Source organism: Haliotis rufescens, unplaced genomic scaffold (assembly GCF_023055435.1).
Source record: "Haliotis rufescens isolate VD_foot unplaced genomic scaffold, xgHalRufe1.0.p SCAF_2, whole genome shotgun sequence".
NCBI lineage: Eukaryota > Metazoa > Mollusca > Gastropoda > Lepetellida > Haliotidae > Haliotis > Haliotis rufescens.
This window is the reverse complement of record NW_025963890.1, coordinates 15478081-15497302: the sequence shown is the minus strand read 5'-3', so window position 1 is coordinate 15497302 and position 19222 is coordinate 15478081. Positions and strand designations below refer to the sequence as shown.

Here is a 19222-nt window from a genome sequence, read left to right as displayed (position 1 = left end):
CCAGAGGCCACAGGTGGCCCAGTGGTCAAGGGCACCACAATGCTTTGTGCAGTGTTCATGGTGTTGGGACCCTTTGGAGAGCCAGAAACATATATTGAGTTTGAATCTCAGGTTTGCCTTGAGTATTTCTAGAATTGTCAGCACCATGCCTCTACTTGTTCATCACATTAGCTGTATTCGCACATAATGCTGCCACACCATAATGTAACTGAAATTCTCAAGCCTGCGTTACGCCCAACTCTCTCACCATGCTCACTCGTTCAGTTTTCACCCAGGTATAATGTTAGCCCATGCTTGTGCTATGGCTGTTTTGTTGCTTTACTATGTCAGCACATGTTCACTGAAATTGAACCACTTACATTTTTGTCAGATATTTAATGGAATATGACTTGGTTGCCATGGTTACAGTTCCGAGCTCTGTATGATCTGAAAGACTCTTCTCCGAGACTGGGTGCTTTCACATGCCTGGTGATGACGGCCATGTGTGAATCTATGACCACTACTGATGATGACAAGCTGAAGATACAACTTGGCCTTGAGCTGCTCCACATTGTGCAGAAGGTCACACTGGACAAGGTAATTACACAACTCTTGCTTTGCCACAGAGAAACCGAGTTTTTACATCATTTCCATTTCCTACCTCTGGTTGTAACTGTATTCTTGTTCAAAAGTCTTGTATGGGTTTGAATCCTCCTTGATTCACTCTGATTATGATGCCCATGCACCATGGTATCACCGAAGTGGGAACTGCCACGATCTGCAGTCATCACTGTTGCATGAAAGTTCAAATGTGGCTCATTTCGTTTGTCAGTCTGCCCATTCATTGGTCTGTCCATCGATATTACTTGAACATTTTTACCCCCAGTTTGAAAAAAAGGGGATATGGCGTTCAGCTTGTCCGTGATTTGGAAGGTTTTTGTTAAAAAAAATTGTTTGTCTTCATGACAACAGGTTGGACTTATATTAAAATTGAGAGTAGTGCTTGTTTCTGGAGCAGAACTCCAAAACAGTTAAATATTTCTTGAATGAACTTGCTATTCAGATCAGTCTAATGGTGAACGGGTGCCTATTGATGCTTTGGGATATTGAAAACTACTGAACAGCATTATTTCTTTCATCACTGAGCTGCAGGTATCTAATGGCAATGAACCAGTAGTAGGGTATAAGTAGCCAAATTCCATTTCTGAATTGCACCAGACTGGGGGTATATGTCATCTCTCGATGACGCTTGTTGGAACTACAAGATGTAGGATGATGAAAGATTGTAAGAATGAACCCAGCAATGACATCTCTCAAAATGGGACATGAGTAATCATTAAGATGTGTATTCCAGAAGCTGATGTCCACCAAGCACACCATCTCCTCATCGGGGAAGATATCTCTCAAGTCTGTCCTGCAGAGCTGTGTGGTCAACTTCAAGAAGAACGGCAAGATTCCCCCCGAGGTGATGGTGCACCTGCTGAGGCAGCTGATCAGGTCGATGACCGTACCAGAGGAGCTGTTGAGTGAGTAATACTTGTGGACCTCGGACACGTCCCAATCCTGTTCACTTTGCAAGTCTTCAGGCATAATTGTAAGCAGGTTTTACCCTTTAACATGTTTGACAAAGTTGGGCAGGCATTGGTGGTCCAGATGTCTCTGTCACTGCATTTCGTTGTGGAGTTGCATCCCTTGTACACCAGCAACCTATGATGGTGGGTTAGAATGCAGGTTCGCCCTGAATATGTTTCTAGGTTTGTCAGCACCATATATGGCCTGAGACCTGCTTTACTTTGGGCTTCCCTGCCTCATCAAGGTGACGTGCACTGATATAACTGGAATACTGTTCAAAGTTGCTTTAAACCCAACTCATTCACCATGTTCACTCACTCACTTGAGTATGGCAATGTGCAATACTTTTGAGCATTACCATATAAGCATAGGCTAAGCTTTCAAGAATGGAATATATTCTACCTATCATGAATTCTTACTTGTGTCACTGTTATCATAATCTGTGTAGTTTTTTCACTGGTTTTCTCAAAATGACCGTGTATGGCTTGTTACAAGAGTATATATATCTACATGTTAATACTGAAATATAAATCGCCAAAAGCTATAGGCATGATAGGACTTGTTACTAGAGCTATGTGCCAATATTATTGCAAAACAGAATTGTTCCCTGGATCGTTGTAAAGCCATTTTGTTTGTTTGTTTGTTTGTTGTTTAACGCCGCTGACGGCAATGTGTAAATAATCAAATCTGGATCAAACAATCCAGATTGACATCATGAGCATCGACCCATGCAGTTGGGATACGATGACATGCTTGAACCAAGTCAGCGAGTCTGACCACCCGATCCCGTTAGTCACCTCTTCTGACAAGCATGGGTTGCTGAAGACCTTTTCTAACCCGGATCTTCACGGTTCCATAAAGTCATTTATGAGGATCAGGTGGTTGCACTGTGTGACATGGCCCCGACAGATTAGACTGTTGATTATGGTATAGACCACTGCCTGCCCAAGACTTTTACTATTATACAAGACATGACGATATGGGTAATGTTGCTATGGCAACAACATTCACTCCCTCAATAGTCCAGAAGTCGAGACCAATAAATGTTACCATGGTTACTTGATACGTGTTGTAGAAACAGACTTCTGGTGTTTCCATGGTGATGGGAGGAAGGTGGATGATTGGCTGAAGACAGTGGTCCAGCTGTTTAACCTACTGCTAGATCTCGTGGATGAACATGCTACCCGAGCACATGGGAAGAGCCTGGTTGCTGCTTTGATGAAAGTAAGAAGGTCTAACTGTTAACTCCTTGTATATTAGTTAACCGTTTGACATGTGGCCTATGTATATGACTGAAGTCTTTGAAAGGCATTTAGAATTTGGAAGAACGTGAATACATGATGGATTTATGGATACCAACTTCTTTATTCTTTTTAACAGTGTTTCATGGCTACTTCTTGCCACTTCATACAGTATATATGCCTTTTTACGAAAATATTCAGTATCATGAATTTTTCAAAAAAATATATTATATTTTTATTTTGATTTAAGATGATTATGAGGAACAACTGAAGGGGAAGAAATATACAGTAAACTATGTTTATAACGAACACATTTATAATGAATTGATGGATATAACATGTTGGTTTTTTTGTCCCGGACTTTTGCAGTGTATATGCTGTATATATGGTTATGATGTACAACGGTTATATAATGTATAACAAACTAAAATTAGTGGTCCCTTTGAGTTCATTATAGCCGTAGTTTACTGTATAATTCATTGAAAACCAGCGATGTTTGTATGTTAACGCTGCTGTTATCCAGTACTTCTGTCCCCAGCAGTGATATGGCTGGAATGTGTTGCTAAAACATCGACCGCCTCCGTGGTCTGGTGGTAGAGCGTCCGCCCAGAGAGCGGAGGGTCCGGGGTTCGATCCCCAGCTGCGTCATACCAAAAGATGTTAAAAGATGGTACTTGTTGTTACCCTGTCTGGCGCTCGGCATTAAGGGGCTAAAACAAGGACTGGTTGGCTCGGAGTCAGTATACTGTGTCTGAGTGGGGTATTCATGTTAAACTGCGGCATGGCATCTCAGTGGGCTAGCACTATAAATCGGCATCAGTCCGGACTAGTACAAGCAGCCATACACATGTGCATGCACGTCGCTATATAAGTGCAATAATCTTGGACTTGACCTTAAACCCAATTTCACCTCACCTCACCTCACCTCACCTCACCTCACTAAAACATCATATAGACATGGCTAAGTACCCCATGCTTGTTGTAAGAGATGACTGATGGCAATGTGTGGTTACAGTGTGTGGTTACAATGTGTGGTTAAAGTGTGTGGTTACAATGTGTGGTTACAGTGTGTGGTTACAATGTGTGGTTACAATGTGTGGTTACAGTGTGTGGTTACAATGTGTGGTTACAGTGTGGTTAAACTGTGTGGTTACAGTGTGGTTACAATGTGTGGTTACAGTGTGTGGTTACAGTGTGTGGTTACAATGTGTGGTTACAGTGTGTGGTTAAACTGTGTGGTTACAGTGTGGTTACAATGTGTGGTTGCAGTGTGGGGTTACAATGTGTGGTTACAGTGTGTGGTTAAACTGTGTGGTTACAGTGTGGTTACAATGTGTGGTTACAGTGTGGGGTTACAATGTGTGGTTACAGTGTGTGGTTACAATGTGTGGTTACAGTGTGTGGTTAAACTGTGTGGTTACAGTGGTTACAATGTGTGGTTACAGTGTGTGGTTACAATGTGTGGTTACAATGTGTGGTTACAGTGTGTGGTTAAACTGTGGTTACAGTGTGGTTACAATGTGTGGTTACAGTTTGTCGTTACAGTGTGTGGTTACAATGTGTGGTTACAGTGTGTGGTTACAATGTGTGGTTACAGTGTGTGGCCTGGATGATTGTAATCATGCCCCAACAGCACGGATCTTTGCTTGTGAAGTACGTCACTGCTTTGTCTGGCTTATTACTGGAATCTATGAAACTAGATTCTATATAACAAGTGTTATATTTTGGATTACACTTTCTTTGTCAAGTATAAATTCTAGTACTTTAGGGGCTTGAGTATCATCCGGGATTCAAACCCACACTCTCAGCTTGAGGCACCTAATCGCTATGTAACCCACTCAGCCACCGAGGCATCCACCTTCCCTGCTGACTTTTTGCAAATGATTAGGTGCTTCACTCTGGCAGTGTGGGTTTGAATTCCAGATGGGACTCCACTCGAAAAACGTACGAAAATTTGTACTTTACTAACAAAGTGTACTCCCAAATATAACATTTGTTACATTTGACCACTTTCTATAAGGCATTGTGTATTTAAAGATTCTTCAACTGTTTATATTTACGTCTCACCTCAATGTTTTTCTGTTCATGTGTTTCGAAGGGTCATTATTAACCACTTCCTTTGCAGACTGTTTTCCCTGACAAGCTGCAGCTGCTGAAGCTGTTCTGCCTGCTATGGACCCAGCATGCCAACCCGCACAGAGCGGAGCTGGACCTGTCCGAGCCCCTCCAGGCCCGGGCTCTCTGTCTCGGCTTCATGCAGCTGCAGGCCATAGAGGAGAAGACAGCTGTGCAGGTCCTCGACAGACCAGGCCCAGGTACTGTGGAGTGGGGTTCTTGGTTAGACGTGGTCCCCAGCAACCTGTGCTTGTTGTAGGAGGCTACTAGTGGATCAGTGGTCAGGTTGGGTGTTAGGAGTGAAACGACACAGCAAGGTCACGATACGATACGCATCACGATATATAGGTCACGATATGATACATATCGCAATACACATATTTACGTCAAATCACATAAAAATTTCTTGCCTAGAATTATTTCAGAGTATGTTCAAAAGGTAAAGCCAGCTGTAGACGGATGTTCGTAGCGGCTGTTATTTGTAGTGAACTTGAAATGCTAATTACAACACATTTCATGATATTGGACTGACAAAAGTGCTGTTTCGTTTTACGAGTAGTAAGTAATTTCTTTTAGCAAGTGTATCGTCTTGAATCGATACAGAAAAAACGTATCGTGTATCGTATTGTCGCATGACAACTCACTATGCAAGAGTGTGCCAATGTAATGTTTCAACCCTACTTAGTGGATTGCCTGTCATAGTACCCCAATGTGTAGGACATTGCTCATATCAATCACTGGTTTGTCTGGGCAAGACTCAGTTATTTATGGTCTGCCGGGGGACACGGGAGGCCCAGTCGTCTTACTCATCACGATTCGCTGTGCAGAGTTGCGATATAACTGGAATACTGTTAAAAGCGTCGAAAACCCAACTCACTCACTCACTCACTCACTCACTCACTCACTCACTCACTCACTCACTCACTCTCAGTCCACTCAGACACAAGTGAAGTCCTCTTTATTCACCTAAGACGTATCTCCTTGCCACTGTATCTTCAAGTTCCACCAAAGAAACAATGTATTCCTCGGTTCTAAACCATCTTCACGAGGCAAACGTGTCCACTAGCCTCAATGCCTTGTTTCTACCCTTGTCACATCAAGGCCACTTTTCTTGGCTCGACCCTGTCGCCACCTCGCGTAGATCACAAGTTGTGGATGTTGATTTTGTGAAACGTTCTCTGATTGGACTCGACATGTTCGATAGTCCAATCATATTTAGCACAGGAAAGTGGGCTTGATGTGGCAAGGGTGGAAACAAGACTTTGATAATAAGGCCGGTGGACGCTCTTGCCTCAGGACGATGTGGCACATTGCTCTTACCTGGAAATGAATGACGATCTATCAGCGTGTTCAGCACTCTGTTGCCCAACATGACCTCCATGACCCTCGTGACATCTGGTGTCGGAAGACACGCCCTCTATATGTCATTATTATTATCCCCCGCCACGAAGTGGGGTGGAATAAATAGGAATAGAGTTAATCGTCCGGCTGTCCGTCCTTCCATCCGTCCGCTTCTCAAAGGGGACAATTAATCTCAAAAACTATTTAAGTCAGAGAAATGGTAATTTTACACACTAATGTTACTGGTCATGATCTCAAATGAGTTATGGAGTTATGGCCCTTGTTCCCTGCTTTTCAACTTAGTGCATACTGTGTGAAATGGGGACAAGGTTTCTCAGAAACTCCTGAAGTTACATGAATAAAAGTTTAAATGCTTATCAAAGAGATACTTGTCAAGAGTGAGTTTGAAAATTGGTCCTGTCATTTATTATTTTGGAGAGTTATGGCCCTTGTTCCCTGCTTTTCAACTTAGTGCATACTGTGTGAAATGGGGACAAGTTCTCTCTAAAGTTACTTGAATGAAAGTATTAATGCTCATCTCAGACAAAGTTTGAAAATTGAAATTATTTTGCTTAGTGAATTGTGTGTGCAATGGGGACAATTTTTCTCAGAAACTCCTGAAGTTAAAGTACTCATGGAAATGAAAAAACCCTGTTTTTTCGATCTCAGATTTTAAATAAATGCAGTTAATATACAAAATATATAAATATTCAAACAACTCAATTAGTACTAATTGGGCCTTGGCACAAATACAGCGTATCAAAGGTTTATATGTCTTTTTACACGTAAAAGTGTGTAAAAATATGAACAAAACAGACTATTGTGAAACTGAGCATAACCAGGTGTTAGTAGATCAAGGTGAATGTCCATGACCTATGACACCTTGACGACAGGTGAAAACAGGTGCTTGAAACCCACGTGCATGTGATTTGTCAGTGGTTAGTGATTTGTGAGTGGCATTGTGGGATAGTGAATCATCGTCAAAATATCAGAACGTAAAAGTAACATATTCCCTTCTCAAACAACAACTTACATGTCATTATTATTATGTACATAAACATAGCTGTTTTTTTATTGTTGTTTTGATAACTTTTTTCCAGGCTAATTTGCATAATGCCTATAGCCTGTTTCTGCCATGTCAATTTGGACTTAGTTTTATTTTTGAATGTTGAAAGTGCCTACAAATTACCTCCTGTAAAGTACATTTTGTATTGAGCACTGAGATAAAACTAGCAAATCCAGACTAGTACTTTTCCAGTTGTTTTATAATTCGTATTTACATCTACGTAATGCTTTGTGTCGATTATTAAATCCAGGAAAACAGGGTTTTTTTCATTTCCGTGAGTACTTTAGCATATCTTATCATGATGCTTATCAAGACTGAGTTATATTTTCCAGAGAAGGGGCCTTTTGTGTATTAATTTCACATTTGATCATTTTTTCTGATGACATATGGCAACCAAAGTGCCTATATCTTCTTAAGGCTTATAGCACTCTTTTTTTTATATAAAACATGATAAAATAAACAGAATACTCTGATTATGGAATTATTTCATTGAATTTATAACCTTATAACAGAGATACAGGGCAAATAGAACCCTCACTGATTACCAAGGTTTGAAAAACTGTTGTCAGAAACAAAAATATCTTTCAAACTGGCCTGACTTAGGTTACACCTGGAAATAGGTAAGTGTTGGTTCCGTAAAGGGACATCTTTAGTTGCCATTTGAAATGAAGATGAAAGGATCACAATAAACCTGCTGCCATTTTTAGGTATTTATTGAGGTTGAAGATGACAGAAAAGTAAGCATGATGTTCACTAATTATTTGCCCTGCTGTCTTCCCCAGTGTTGTGCAGTCTGCTGGTGGTGTTCTCCAGCCCCCATGATCGGCTCCGGGAGCTCGCTCTACACTGCCTCGGCACTCTCTACAAGCAGTGTGGCACAAATACCGCCCTGTACAAGTCACTCCTGGAGACTGTCCTACTGAGTCAGGAGGAGCTGTGCAGTGATCCAACCTACATGGCACAGGTCAGTCTCAGCAATGTCTGTCTAAGACCGTATCCCTCACACAGGTAGCAGTTCAGTTAAACATTCTTTTTGTTAAAGGAAGTCATTGAGCGATCCCCAAAGGCTGGAAGACCTAAAGTAACACATGATCAAAATATTTCTTTAAAGGAAGTCATTGAGCGATACCCAAAGGCTTGAAGACCTAAAGTAACACATGATCAAAATATTTCTTTAAAGGAAGTCATTGAGCGATACCCAAAAGCTTGAAGACCTAAAGTAACACTTGATCAAAATATTTCTTTAAAGGAAGTCATTGAGCGATACCCAAAAGCTTGAAGACCTAAAGCAACATAAGATCAAAATATTTCTTTAAAGGAAGTCGTTGAGCGAGGTTAAATGCAATGGGTCACCCCAGTGAAGAAATTTTCCTCAATTACTTAAAAATCACTTCTGAGTTTTTTAGTTTTTTAAAAATAAACAGGGTGATAAACATGGAACAGACTGTGGCAGATTAGAGAACTCCTGGCTGAGGTACTAGGTTCACTGCAAAACAGTTGTCTTTGATGACATGTCATCTCAAAGTTGTATCTGTTGCAGGTGTTTGTAAACATGATCGAAAAGACGGTGGCAAAAGAAAAGATGTCTTCTCCCAAACAGCGACGCAGGAGGTCACGCTCACATTCCTTTGTATCAGGGGCTGTCGAAAACTTATTGGAGGTTCTAGTTACCAAGACAACGCCCCTATGGATCGTCAGACCACTTCTTGGAATCTTCCATTCTGTCAACAATGTGGTGAGTGTTGTACATTCTTGTACAGGTTGATGTTGGAAGTCTGTGTTTGATGAGTAAAGTTGGTTGGTTGGTTTGTTGTTTTACGCCGCACTTAGCAATATTCCAGCTATATGACGGGGGCACGGGTGGCCCAGTCGTCTAAGGCGCCGCGATTCGCTGTGCAGAGTTGCGTCCCTTGGGCACGCCAGAAACCTCTGATTGTGGGTTCGAATCCCAATTCTCCCCGATTATGTTTCTAGGTTTGTCAGCACTATACCCGTGCTCGTGGGTTTCACCGAAGTGGTAAACTTCTGAGAACTGCATCACTTCGGGCTTTCCTCCCACATTAAGCTGACACGCCGTGATGTAACTGGAATACTGTTAAAAGCGGCGTTAAACCCAACTCACTCACTAACTCACTCCAGCTATATGACAGCGGTCTGTAAATAATCGAGTCTGGACCAGACAGTCCAGTGATTAATATCATGTGCATCGATCCGCGCAATTGGGATCGATGACATGCATCAACCAAGTCAGCGAGCCTGACCACCCGATCCCGTTAGTCGCCTTTTTTGACAAGCATAGTCGCCTTTTACGGCAAGCATGGGTTGCAGAAGACCTATTCTACCCCGGAATCTTCACGGGTCTTGATGAGTAAAGAATATAGGCAAGGGTTTCTTTCAAGTAAACATTCAAAACATCAGACTGAAGTCCTCAGCAATTGATATAAGATAGCTATGTGATAAATCGCAAAGAACAATGAAGAACGAAGCATGGTTTATTTCACGATAAAGCATTGTTCCATCATGATGTCATTTCTGGAGATTCAAATATGTGCTCGCAAAATGATGATGTCATATATTTGACGATGTTATTTTTGAGAGAGAAGTGTCTAGTAAGTTGTTCCCCATAAATGTAGCTGGGCTACACAGGTAAATGCAGTGACTAAACAATCGCATCCAAAAGTAGGAGAGATATATTGAGAGTACGGATGATCGATGTTAGAATATGCAGGAAATACTAAACTTAACCCACCTGTTCATAAAATGGACTTGTCCGACATCATTATTATTTGGCTAAATATTTTAAATGCTTGTACATTTTAATCAACATTCTAAAGAGGTTGTAAACTGGTAAATAATGTTGATATCTCGTATAAGAAATAAACGACTCGTGGTCTTTGTTTATAAGCAATGAAACTCTGCAGGAAGAATAAACCACATGGGGGTGCATCAGTGTGTTACTGTACAATAAACAACGACCTTGAGTCATTTTTTTCTTAACTAAAAGCATCATGCTGTGTGGTTCCTTGATCAGTCCCCATTTTGTAAGATCCGACTATTGTGAGGATCAGGTGGTCACAGTGAGTAACATGGCTGATTGTTACCTCAAAGGCATGGCTGTTGCTCACGCTATCAACCACTGGGTTGATTGACGCATAGCTGTGTAACAATATGACGTCACAGTATTGTATCCTGGTACGAGGCCCACAATACAATACATTGAATTTCAACCCCTGTATCATGATACATATGACATTACATTTACAAGTTATATTGGTTTGAAAACGTGAATAAAGACAACAACCAGTTTATGCAGATCTTCACACAAAGTATTTCCTGGTAGACTATACATAGGATATCCCCATGCCCTCTGGACTACCTGTTTCTGCCCTACAATATCCTATCTTCGATCTCCGAAATTTTAAAACAATTGATTCAGGGTTTTGATTCTCCTGCAAAAAGACAGAGTATCAACTTATGAAATATAACTGTATTGCACCCATATTTTCGGGATATGTTTTATATCGCGACCCTCTAGTGACCAAGACTCGATTACTTACAGGCTAACTGAGGCATGTTACAACATTCTGGGGGGAATAGGTGTCCCAGTCGTCTAAGGCGCCACGATTTGCTGTGCAGTGTTGCGCCCCTTGGGCACATTCGATTATGTTTTTAGGTTTGTCAGCTACATACCCCTGCTTGTGGGTTTCACCGAAGTGGTAAACGTCTGCATCACTTTGGGCTTTCCTACCACATTAAGCTGACACGCTGTGATATAACTGGAACACTGTTAAAAGTGGCGTTCAACCCAACTGACTGACTCACTCACAATATTCTAGCCCCATCTTCACTGTTAAAGCACCACATAAATCGTAAAACCATACTCACTCACTCATTTATTGATGGTGTGGGCTATTGAAATGTAAGAGGTGAACTGGTGCAATTTCACCGCTTAGAATTAGCTTGGTGTTTGTGTGGCAGTTGAGAATCCTTGCATCATTTTTTATGCCAGAAGGCAGTTTGTCACTTTTCCATAATGTTTCAGGAAAACATGACACAGTTACTTCCCTTACTTGACCGTCTGCTCCAAGTCCCTGAGGACAAGTTTGGTGGCTTGGAGCTGGATTGTGTGGAACTGCTGCTAGGCAGGTACACCTCGGAGACCATCGCCTGTGTCCAGGATGCCAGTCTGCCTCTCAACGTCCTTGTGAAGGCCATTGAGTCGCCACTCAACCCAGTGCAGTCCGGCCGATCGGTTGCAGAGATGGCCATTGATCAGGTTTGTTATCCCCTATCTATTTATAGAAACACATTTGGTTTACGTTCTGCTCCACATCTCGGGCAGGGTGTAGTGGAGGATAATATTATGGCTCCGATATCTAGTTGGTAGCTTGGAGAGGTGAAATTAGGTTTATCGTCGTGTCCAAGATTATCACTTATATTGAAGTGCATGCACATGATAATGTGGCTGCTTGTACTGATATTGACTAATGCTGGTTTTTATAGTGCTTGCCCACTGAGATACCATGCCATAGTTTACCATGCATTCCCAACTCAGACACAGTAATCTCTGAGCCGACCAGTTCTTGTTTTGTCCCCTGAATGCCGAGCGCCCAAGATCATGAGGTGACCAGAGGTGGTCACACTGGCAACAGATTGAGTTTTGACTCAGAGGCAGTAAGCGGGTATTCCTGTTAAACTGAAGCATACATCTCAGTGGGCCAGTACTATAAAACCAGCATAAGTCCAGACTAGTACAAGCTGACAGACACACACACAAGCACACATACACACACACACAGACACACACACACACACACATGCACACACACACACAAACATGCACACACACACACAAACATGCACACACACACACACATGCACACAGACACACACACATGTACACACACACACATGCACACAGACACACACATGCACACAGACACACACACATGCACACAGACACACACACACATGCAGACGCACACACAAGCACACATGCACACACACACATGCACACAGATACACACACACATGCACACAGACACACACACACATGCACACACACAAGCACACATGCACAAAGACACAGACAAACATGCTCACATCCATGCAAGTCGCTATGTAAGTGCAATAATCTTGAATGTGGTGTCAAACCCAATTTCACCTCACAACTATACTAAAAGACGTTAAAAGATGGTACTTGTTGTTACCCTGCCTGGCGCTCGGCATTTAAGGGCTAAAACAAGGACTGGTCGGCTCGGAGTCAGTATACTGTGTCTGAGTGGGGTATTCATGTTAAACTGCGGCACGGTATCTCAGTGTGCTGGCACTATAAATCGGCATCAGTCCGGACCAGTACAAGCAGCCACACACACACACGTGCATGCACATCGCTATATAAGTGCAATAATCTTGGACGCGACGTTAAACCCCATTTCACCTCACCTCACCTCACCTCACCTCACAACGCTACAATTTGTGTCTTATTTGGCTTCCTCACATAATAAGCATTGAAACCCACTGCTGAAATAATGTTAGTACTGTTTAATGGGGTGGGAGCCAGAAACCTATGGGCGTGGGTTCGGATCCTGGTACGCCAAGATTTACTTTCTAGGTTTGTCAGCACCATACCCGTACTCGTGGGTTTCACCAAAGTGGAAATGTCTGAGACCTGCATCACTTCTGGATTTCCTCCCACATAAAGCTGACATGCTGCAATATAGCTGGAATACTGTTCAAATCAGTGATAAATTCCACTCACTCACTCACTCACTCACTCACTCACTCACTCACTCACTCACTCACTCACTCACTCACTCACTCACTCACTCACTCACTCAAATCATTACCTTTCAAAACTGTTTTGTTTACACCTCATACATGTATATAACAAATGTGTGATTTTATCAAATGAAACAAAAGATTCCCATGAGCTTTGATATAGATAGTCTCATTGACTGTAGATGGAAAACATATAATGTGCATCCCTCAACACAGTGAGTTCCCTTACAGATAAGTCGTGAAGTGTACGATGGTCTACCTACCAGATCAGTACAACAGGCCATCCTAAGCAGCCTCTTCACTGCCTGGCTCAACACCGCCAACATCAACGTGTCCAACAGCGTCCGCAAGACTGTCAAGAAAACTGTAAGTTTAGTCCGACTAAGGATGTGCCATCTTTGTTATAGAAATGAAAAACCTTGAATACTTCACCTTTTTGACTGCTCATATTGTTTGGGTCATGGTTGGCCCAGTCATTCAAGGCCTCTCATTTGCTATGCAGAGTTGCTTCCCTTAGGCATGGCAGAAACCTAAGTTCATAGGTCCGAATCCCAAATTCACCCTGACCATGTTTCTAGCTTTGTCAGCACTATTCACATCTTGTAAATGTCTAAAACCTGTATTATGAAATACTGCCCAAAGTAGCATTAAACTCACTCACTCTAGCTATGCCATGTGGGGATAGCTAATAGGGCTGGGACGAGTCCAGATTTACTACCTGGGTACCCACCCTCCTATTACCCAAACCTACCCGGGTCTCATGAGATATTTACAAACAGTTCGGTTGGGAAAAGTTTCACCATAGCACTGAAGTTGACAAAATGTTATCTTTATTCAAACATATGAAAGTTGGAAGGAATGGGTGAATATTCAGAAAGAACTGCGAACATAAGTGACTTGTAGTGTAACCATAGAGTTCTAGATAATTTTTGTCATTAGACAATATATCACGTGACTAACTACGGGTACGGGTAGTCCTGTGGGTACCCAGGTCCTACTCAGTTCCCACCCGACCCGAGTTTCCCGACCCAGCCCTTATAGCTAACAGTACCCATATTTGTTGTGAGACTTAACTAGTGAGGATAGGGACGTCCAGATTGTGCCCAGATTACGTAGATGGCTGCTTGATCAGTCGGTGACTGTTCTGCCCTTTGCAGACAGGAACTTTGATGTCTACGGTCTAAAACAACATTCACTCACTGCTGTTGAAACCTCTGTGAAGTCTGCCAAACTTTCATCTACACAAACCAAAGAATCCTACACCTCTTGATATTTGTTGGACATGAGATAACATACCAACTATGTTACAGTAGATTACAGGCTATTTAGTTGGGTTTTTTTCACATTTCCATGTTTTAAATGTGTTCCTGAGTTGATTATTACATGTTCAAATTTTGTCCTGTTCACAGCTTCATCTTCAAGCAGAACATATTATATCTGAACTGAAACCAGTTCTACAGATATCAACTGCTCGCAAAGTCCGAGAAGCTAAACGACAGAGAAAGTAAGAAACTGTGATGTGAAGTTGCTTAGTAAAGATTGTCAGTATGTGAAAAACGGTATTTAGGCACAGTTTAAAGGTTCTTTCAATGTCACTGGATCCAATTTTGTAACAATTTTGTCAACTGTTTACAAATGCCTACCATGAAATTCATGATTCGTCTATCTGTGAACCATTGCATCCCTCACTTGCCATGGGGAAATTGATGCACTATTTTGGGGCAGAGTTGCATCCCTTTGTTGCCAGGATCTGCTGATTGTGTTTGAATCCCAGATTCACCCTGATAATGATATTGTTTTATCAGCGAGTTTATTATGAGTTTCTTCACAGGGGTAAACATCAATGACCTTTGTCACTTTTTAACAGTTGAAAAACAGTTGAAAAACATATAATAGAAAAACAGTTCAAAAACTGTTAAAGCTGTATTCAACCCCACCTTCCTTCCCTTCTTCCTTCCCTTCACCTCTCTTCCCACTCACTTACTTACGTGATCTCTTACCTACTAGCTCCAGGGTGGGTCGGGTAGCCTAGTGGTTAAAGCGTTCGCTCGTCACACCGAAGACCCGGGTTTGATTCCTGACATGGGTACAATGTGTGAAGCCCATTTCTGGTGTCCCCCGCCGTGATATTGCTGGAATATTGCTAAAAGCGGCGTAAAACCGTACTCACTCACTCACTTACCTACTAGCTCCCCTCCCTCTCCAAACTCTTTCTCACTCCCCGATTATAGTTAGAATAGATCTTCAGCAACCAATGCTTGTCATAAAAGACGACTATGCTTGTCGTAAGATGCAACTAATGGGATCGGGAGGTCAGGCTTGCTAACTTGGTTGATGCATGTCATCATAGTCTAATTGCATCGATAGATGCTCATGATATCAATCACTGGATTATCTTGTCCAGACATCCGCCATATAGCTGTAATATTGCTGAGTGTAGTGATAAACAACAAACAAACCTCACTCCCAACTCTCTCACTCACTCACTCACTCACTCACTCCTGCAACCCCTTGACTCCAGGCTTCCAGAGGAGGAGAGCAGCACACTAGCTGTGTTTGATCGTCCTGAGTGGCAGCGAGTGGTCATCATCCTGGAGGCTGTCCAGGACAAGAAGAAGCTGGACAACAGAGCCCAACTCATCCCCGTCTGCTTCCAGGTCCTGGCCAAGTAAGTTGCTCAGGGACCAGTCAGTAATTATAGAACGACTTGGCAGAATGATGGGGTAGACACCAACTAATCAACACTGAAAAGTAGAATCCTAAAGCATGTCTCTAATGGAGTTTCAGGGGCATGATTGGTGTGCGGTACCTCAGGCATATCTCACAGGGGCCTTTAGGGAAGAAGTACTTGAAGTAGGTCTACAGGGGGCTTAAAAAGGCACAATTGATCCCCATACTCTAAGTAGTTTGCCAAGGGGGATTTCATGGAAAGAATTAGCCCTCAGAACTAATGCTTTACAATTAATGTAGACCTAAATAGCCTTCTTCTGTCCCTGACAGAGCGCTTGACCTGGAGGACCACAACAGTGCGGAGTACATTAAGCAGTTGCTGCTGACCACCATCTACAACCTGTGTAACAGGTTCAACACTGACCAGGATGGAGGTACCTCACACCTGTAGTTTGTACCCTCACACCTGCAGTCTGTACCCTCACACCTGCAGTCTGTACCCTTCCACACCTGCAGCCTGCACCCTCACACACCTGTAGTCTACACACTCAAACACCTGCAGTCTGTACCCTCACACCTGCAGTCTGCGACCTCACACCTGCAGTCTGTACCCTCACACCTGCAGTCTGTACCCTCACACCTGCAGTCTATACACCTTTGCACACCTGCAGTCTGCACCCTCACAAACCTGTAGTCTGTGCCCTCACACCTGCAGTCTGTACCCTTCCACATCTGCAGTCTGCACCCTCACACACCTGTAGTCTGTTCCCTTGCACACCTGCAGTCTTCACCCTCAAACCCTCGCACACCTACAGTCTGTACTCTTACACACCTGCAGTCTGTACCCTCACACACCTGCGGTCTGTCCCCTCACACACCTGCAGTCTGTCCCCTCACACACCAGCAGTCTGTACTCTCGCACACCAGCAGTCTGTACCCTCACACACCTGCAGTCTGCACCCCCACACACCTGCAGTCTGCACCCTCACACACCAGCAGTCTGTACTCTCACACACCTGCAGTCTGTCCCCTCACACACCAGCAGTCTGTACTCTCGCACACCAGCAGTCTGTACCCTCACACACCTGCAGTCTGCACCCCCACACACCTGCAGTCTGCACCCTCACACACCAACTGTCTGTACCCTCATACACCAATTGTCTGTACCCTCACACACTTGCAGCCTGTACCCTCACACACCTGCAGTCTGTACCCTCACACACCTGCAGTCTGTATCCTCACACACCTGCAGTCTATCCTCACACCTGCAGTCTGTACCCTCACACACCTGCAGTCTGTACTCTCGCACACCAGCAGTCTGTACCCTCACACACCTGCAGTCTGCACCCCCACACACCTGCAGTCTGCACCCTCACACACCAACTGTCTGTACCCTCATACACCAACTGTCTGTACCCTCACACACCTGCAGCCTGTACCCTCACACACCTGCAGTCTGTACCCTCACACACCTGCAGTCTGTATCCTCACACACCTGCAGTCTATCCTCACACCTGCAGTCTGTACCCTCACACACCTGCAGTCTGTACTCTCGCACACCAGCAGTCTGTACCCTCACACACCTGCAGTCTGCACCCCCACACACCTGCAGTCTATCCTCACACCTGCAGTCTGTACCCTCACACACCTGCAGTCCCTACCCTCACACCCCTGCAATCTGCACCCTCACACCTGCAGACTGTACCCTCACACATCTGCAGTCTGTACCCTCACACCTGCAGTCTGTCCCCTCACACCTGCAGTCTGCACCCTCACACATCTGCAGTCTGTACCCTCACACATCTGCAGTCTGTACCCTCACACCTGCAGTCTGCACCCTCACATCTGCAGTCTGTACCCTCACACCTGCAGTCTGTACCCTCACACATCTGCAGTCTGTACCCTCACACATCTGCAGTCTGTACCCTCACACCTGCAGTCTGTACCATCACACACCTGCAGTCTGTACCCTCACACACCTGCAGTCTGTACCCTCACACGCCTGCAGTTTATACACTCACACACCTGCTGTCTGTACCCTCACACACCTGCAGTCTGTACCCTCACACGCCTGCAGTTTATACACTCACACACCTGCAGTCTGTACCCTCACACACCTGCAGTTTATACACTCACACCCCTGTAGACTGAACATTCTTATTTTAAAGTACAATAAAATTCTTTGATTAACAGCTTGAAAGATTATTGACTATTTTCAAAATAGTGTTTCAAAATAATATCAATATCTCAGGAAATTTCCTTTCATTGCAAAGTATTTTCACAATGAGAATGTACATTAATCTCTAATCAGAAATTACATGATTAAAGTGCAAAATAAAACAATACCATGTGTATTTTGCAAACAAAGATTGTATGATTTGTGTAAGAGAGGGGAAGTGCTCAGGATGACGACGCATCTACTGTATTGTCCATTGTTACGATGCAGGTTCCATCCCCGAGGAACACTTCAGCATGGAGCTGATCGTTCAGTGTATCCGGACATCGGACAACCCACAGACTCATCATCAGGCCCTGCTCGTGCTGACTGTGTCCGCCAAGATATGCCCAGTATGCCGGACAATCTTTGCATAACAATCCCTAATGTTTTAAGTTTGGTCGGAAAAATATTTTTCAAAGGGTATGGATCACATGTTGCTGTTGCATGTTATGAGGAAAGTACAACACTGCACTGAAACCATTTGAAAACTGAATTTCCAGCAGTTCTTTTGTGCAAATATACCCTGTACAGAATAATGTGGTGCTATTTCAGTGGAGTTTACCTACAGATACTAAACTGATTGATAGGAAGAAATAAATGAAGTGGGAAGTCTATTATTATTTTGATCCATTGTCACACCTTGTGAGGAAGCTAAGGTTGTTCTTACTAACATTTATGGTGTATTAAAAAGTATAAGATGATTAACAAATTACACAAGATATTCAGTGCAGGATCATAGCAATTCCACATGTAGGATGTGTTGTTTGATTGTAGGAACACCAGTGCCAATCTCACATATATCTGTCTGTCTGTAGGAGCACCTGTTACAATCTCACATATATCTGTCTGTCTGTGGGAGCACCTGTTACAATCTCACATATATCTGTCTGTCTGTTTGTAGGAGCACCTGCTGCACAACATCATGACAGTGTTCACCTTCATGGGCGCCAACATCCTGCGCCAGGACGACAGCTACAGCTTCCACGTCATCAGCAAGATCCTGGAGAACGTCATCCCCGCACTCATCAGTGTGAGTCACTGCATTCATGATAACTTGTTTCTGTCAATATCAATCTCTGGATTATCTCGTCAAGACTTGATTATTTACAAACCAGTCATGTTGCTGGAATATTGCTAAGTGCATCTTCCCAAGACAAGGGAGTTAACTGACTGTAAAAGTCCATTTTCCACCCTTGCCGAAATAGCCTGAAATTTCAAAGCTCGATCTTAGCGCCACCA

General features: G+C 43.3%; 1 protein-coding gene across 1 annotated transcript in view; it reads left to right on the top strand.

The window, feature by feature from the left end:
* Positions 1-19222, top strand: part of LOC124135566 (HEAT repeat-containing protein 1-like) — a 58322-nt gene that overhangs the window by 18326 nt on the left and 20774 nt on the right. Inside the window, exons 15-27 of the mRNA XM_048399673.1 lie at positions 409-576; positions 1334-1505; positions 2627-2775; positions 4918-5107; positions 8097-8278; positions 8855-9049; positions 11357-11590; positions 13327-13461; positions 14505-14599; positions 15617-15763; positions 16096-16199; positions 18212-18333; positions 18885-19013. Of these exons, the coding sequence (XP_048255630.1) occupies positions 409-576; positions 1334-1505; positions 2627-2775; positions 4918-5107; positions 8097-8278; positions 8855-9049; positions 11357-11590; positions 13327-13461; positions 14505-14599; positions 15617-15763; positions 16096-16199; positions 18212-18333; positions 18885-19013 (2022 nt within the window). The remainder of the gene's footprint in view (positions 1-408; positions 577-1333; positions 1506-2626; positions 2776-4917; positions 5108-8096; positions 8279-8854; positions 9050-11356; positions 11591-13326; positions 13462-14504; positions 14600-15616; positions 15764-16095; positions 16200-18211; positions 18334-18884; positions 19014-19222) is intronic.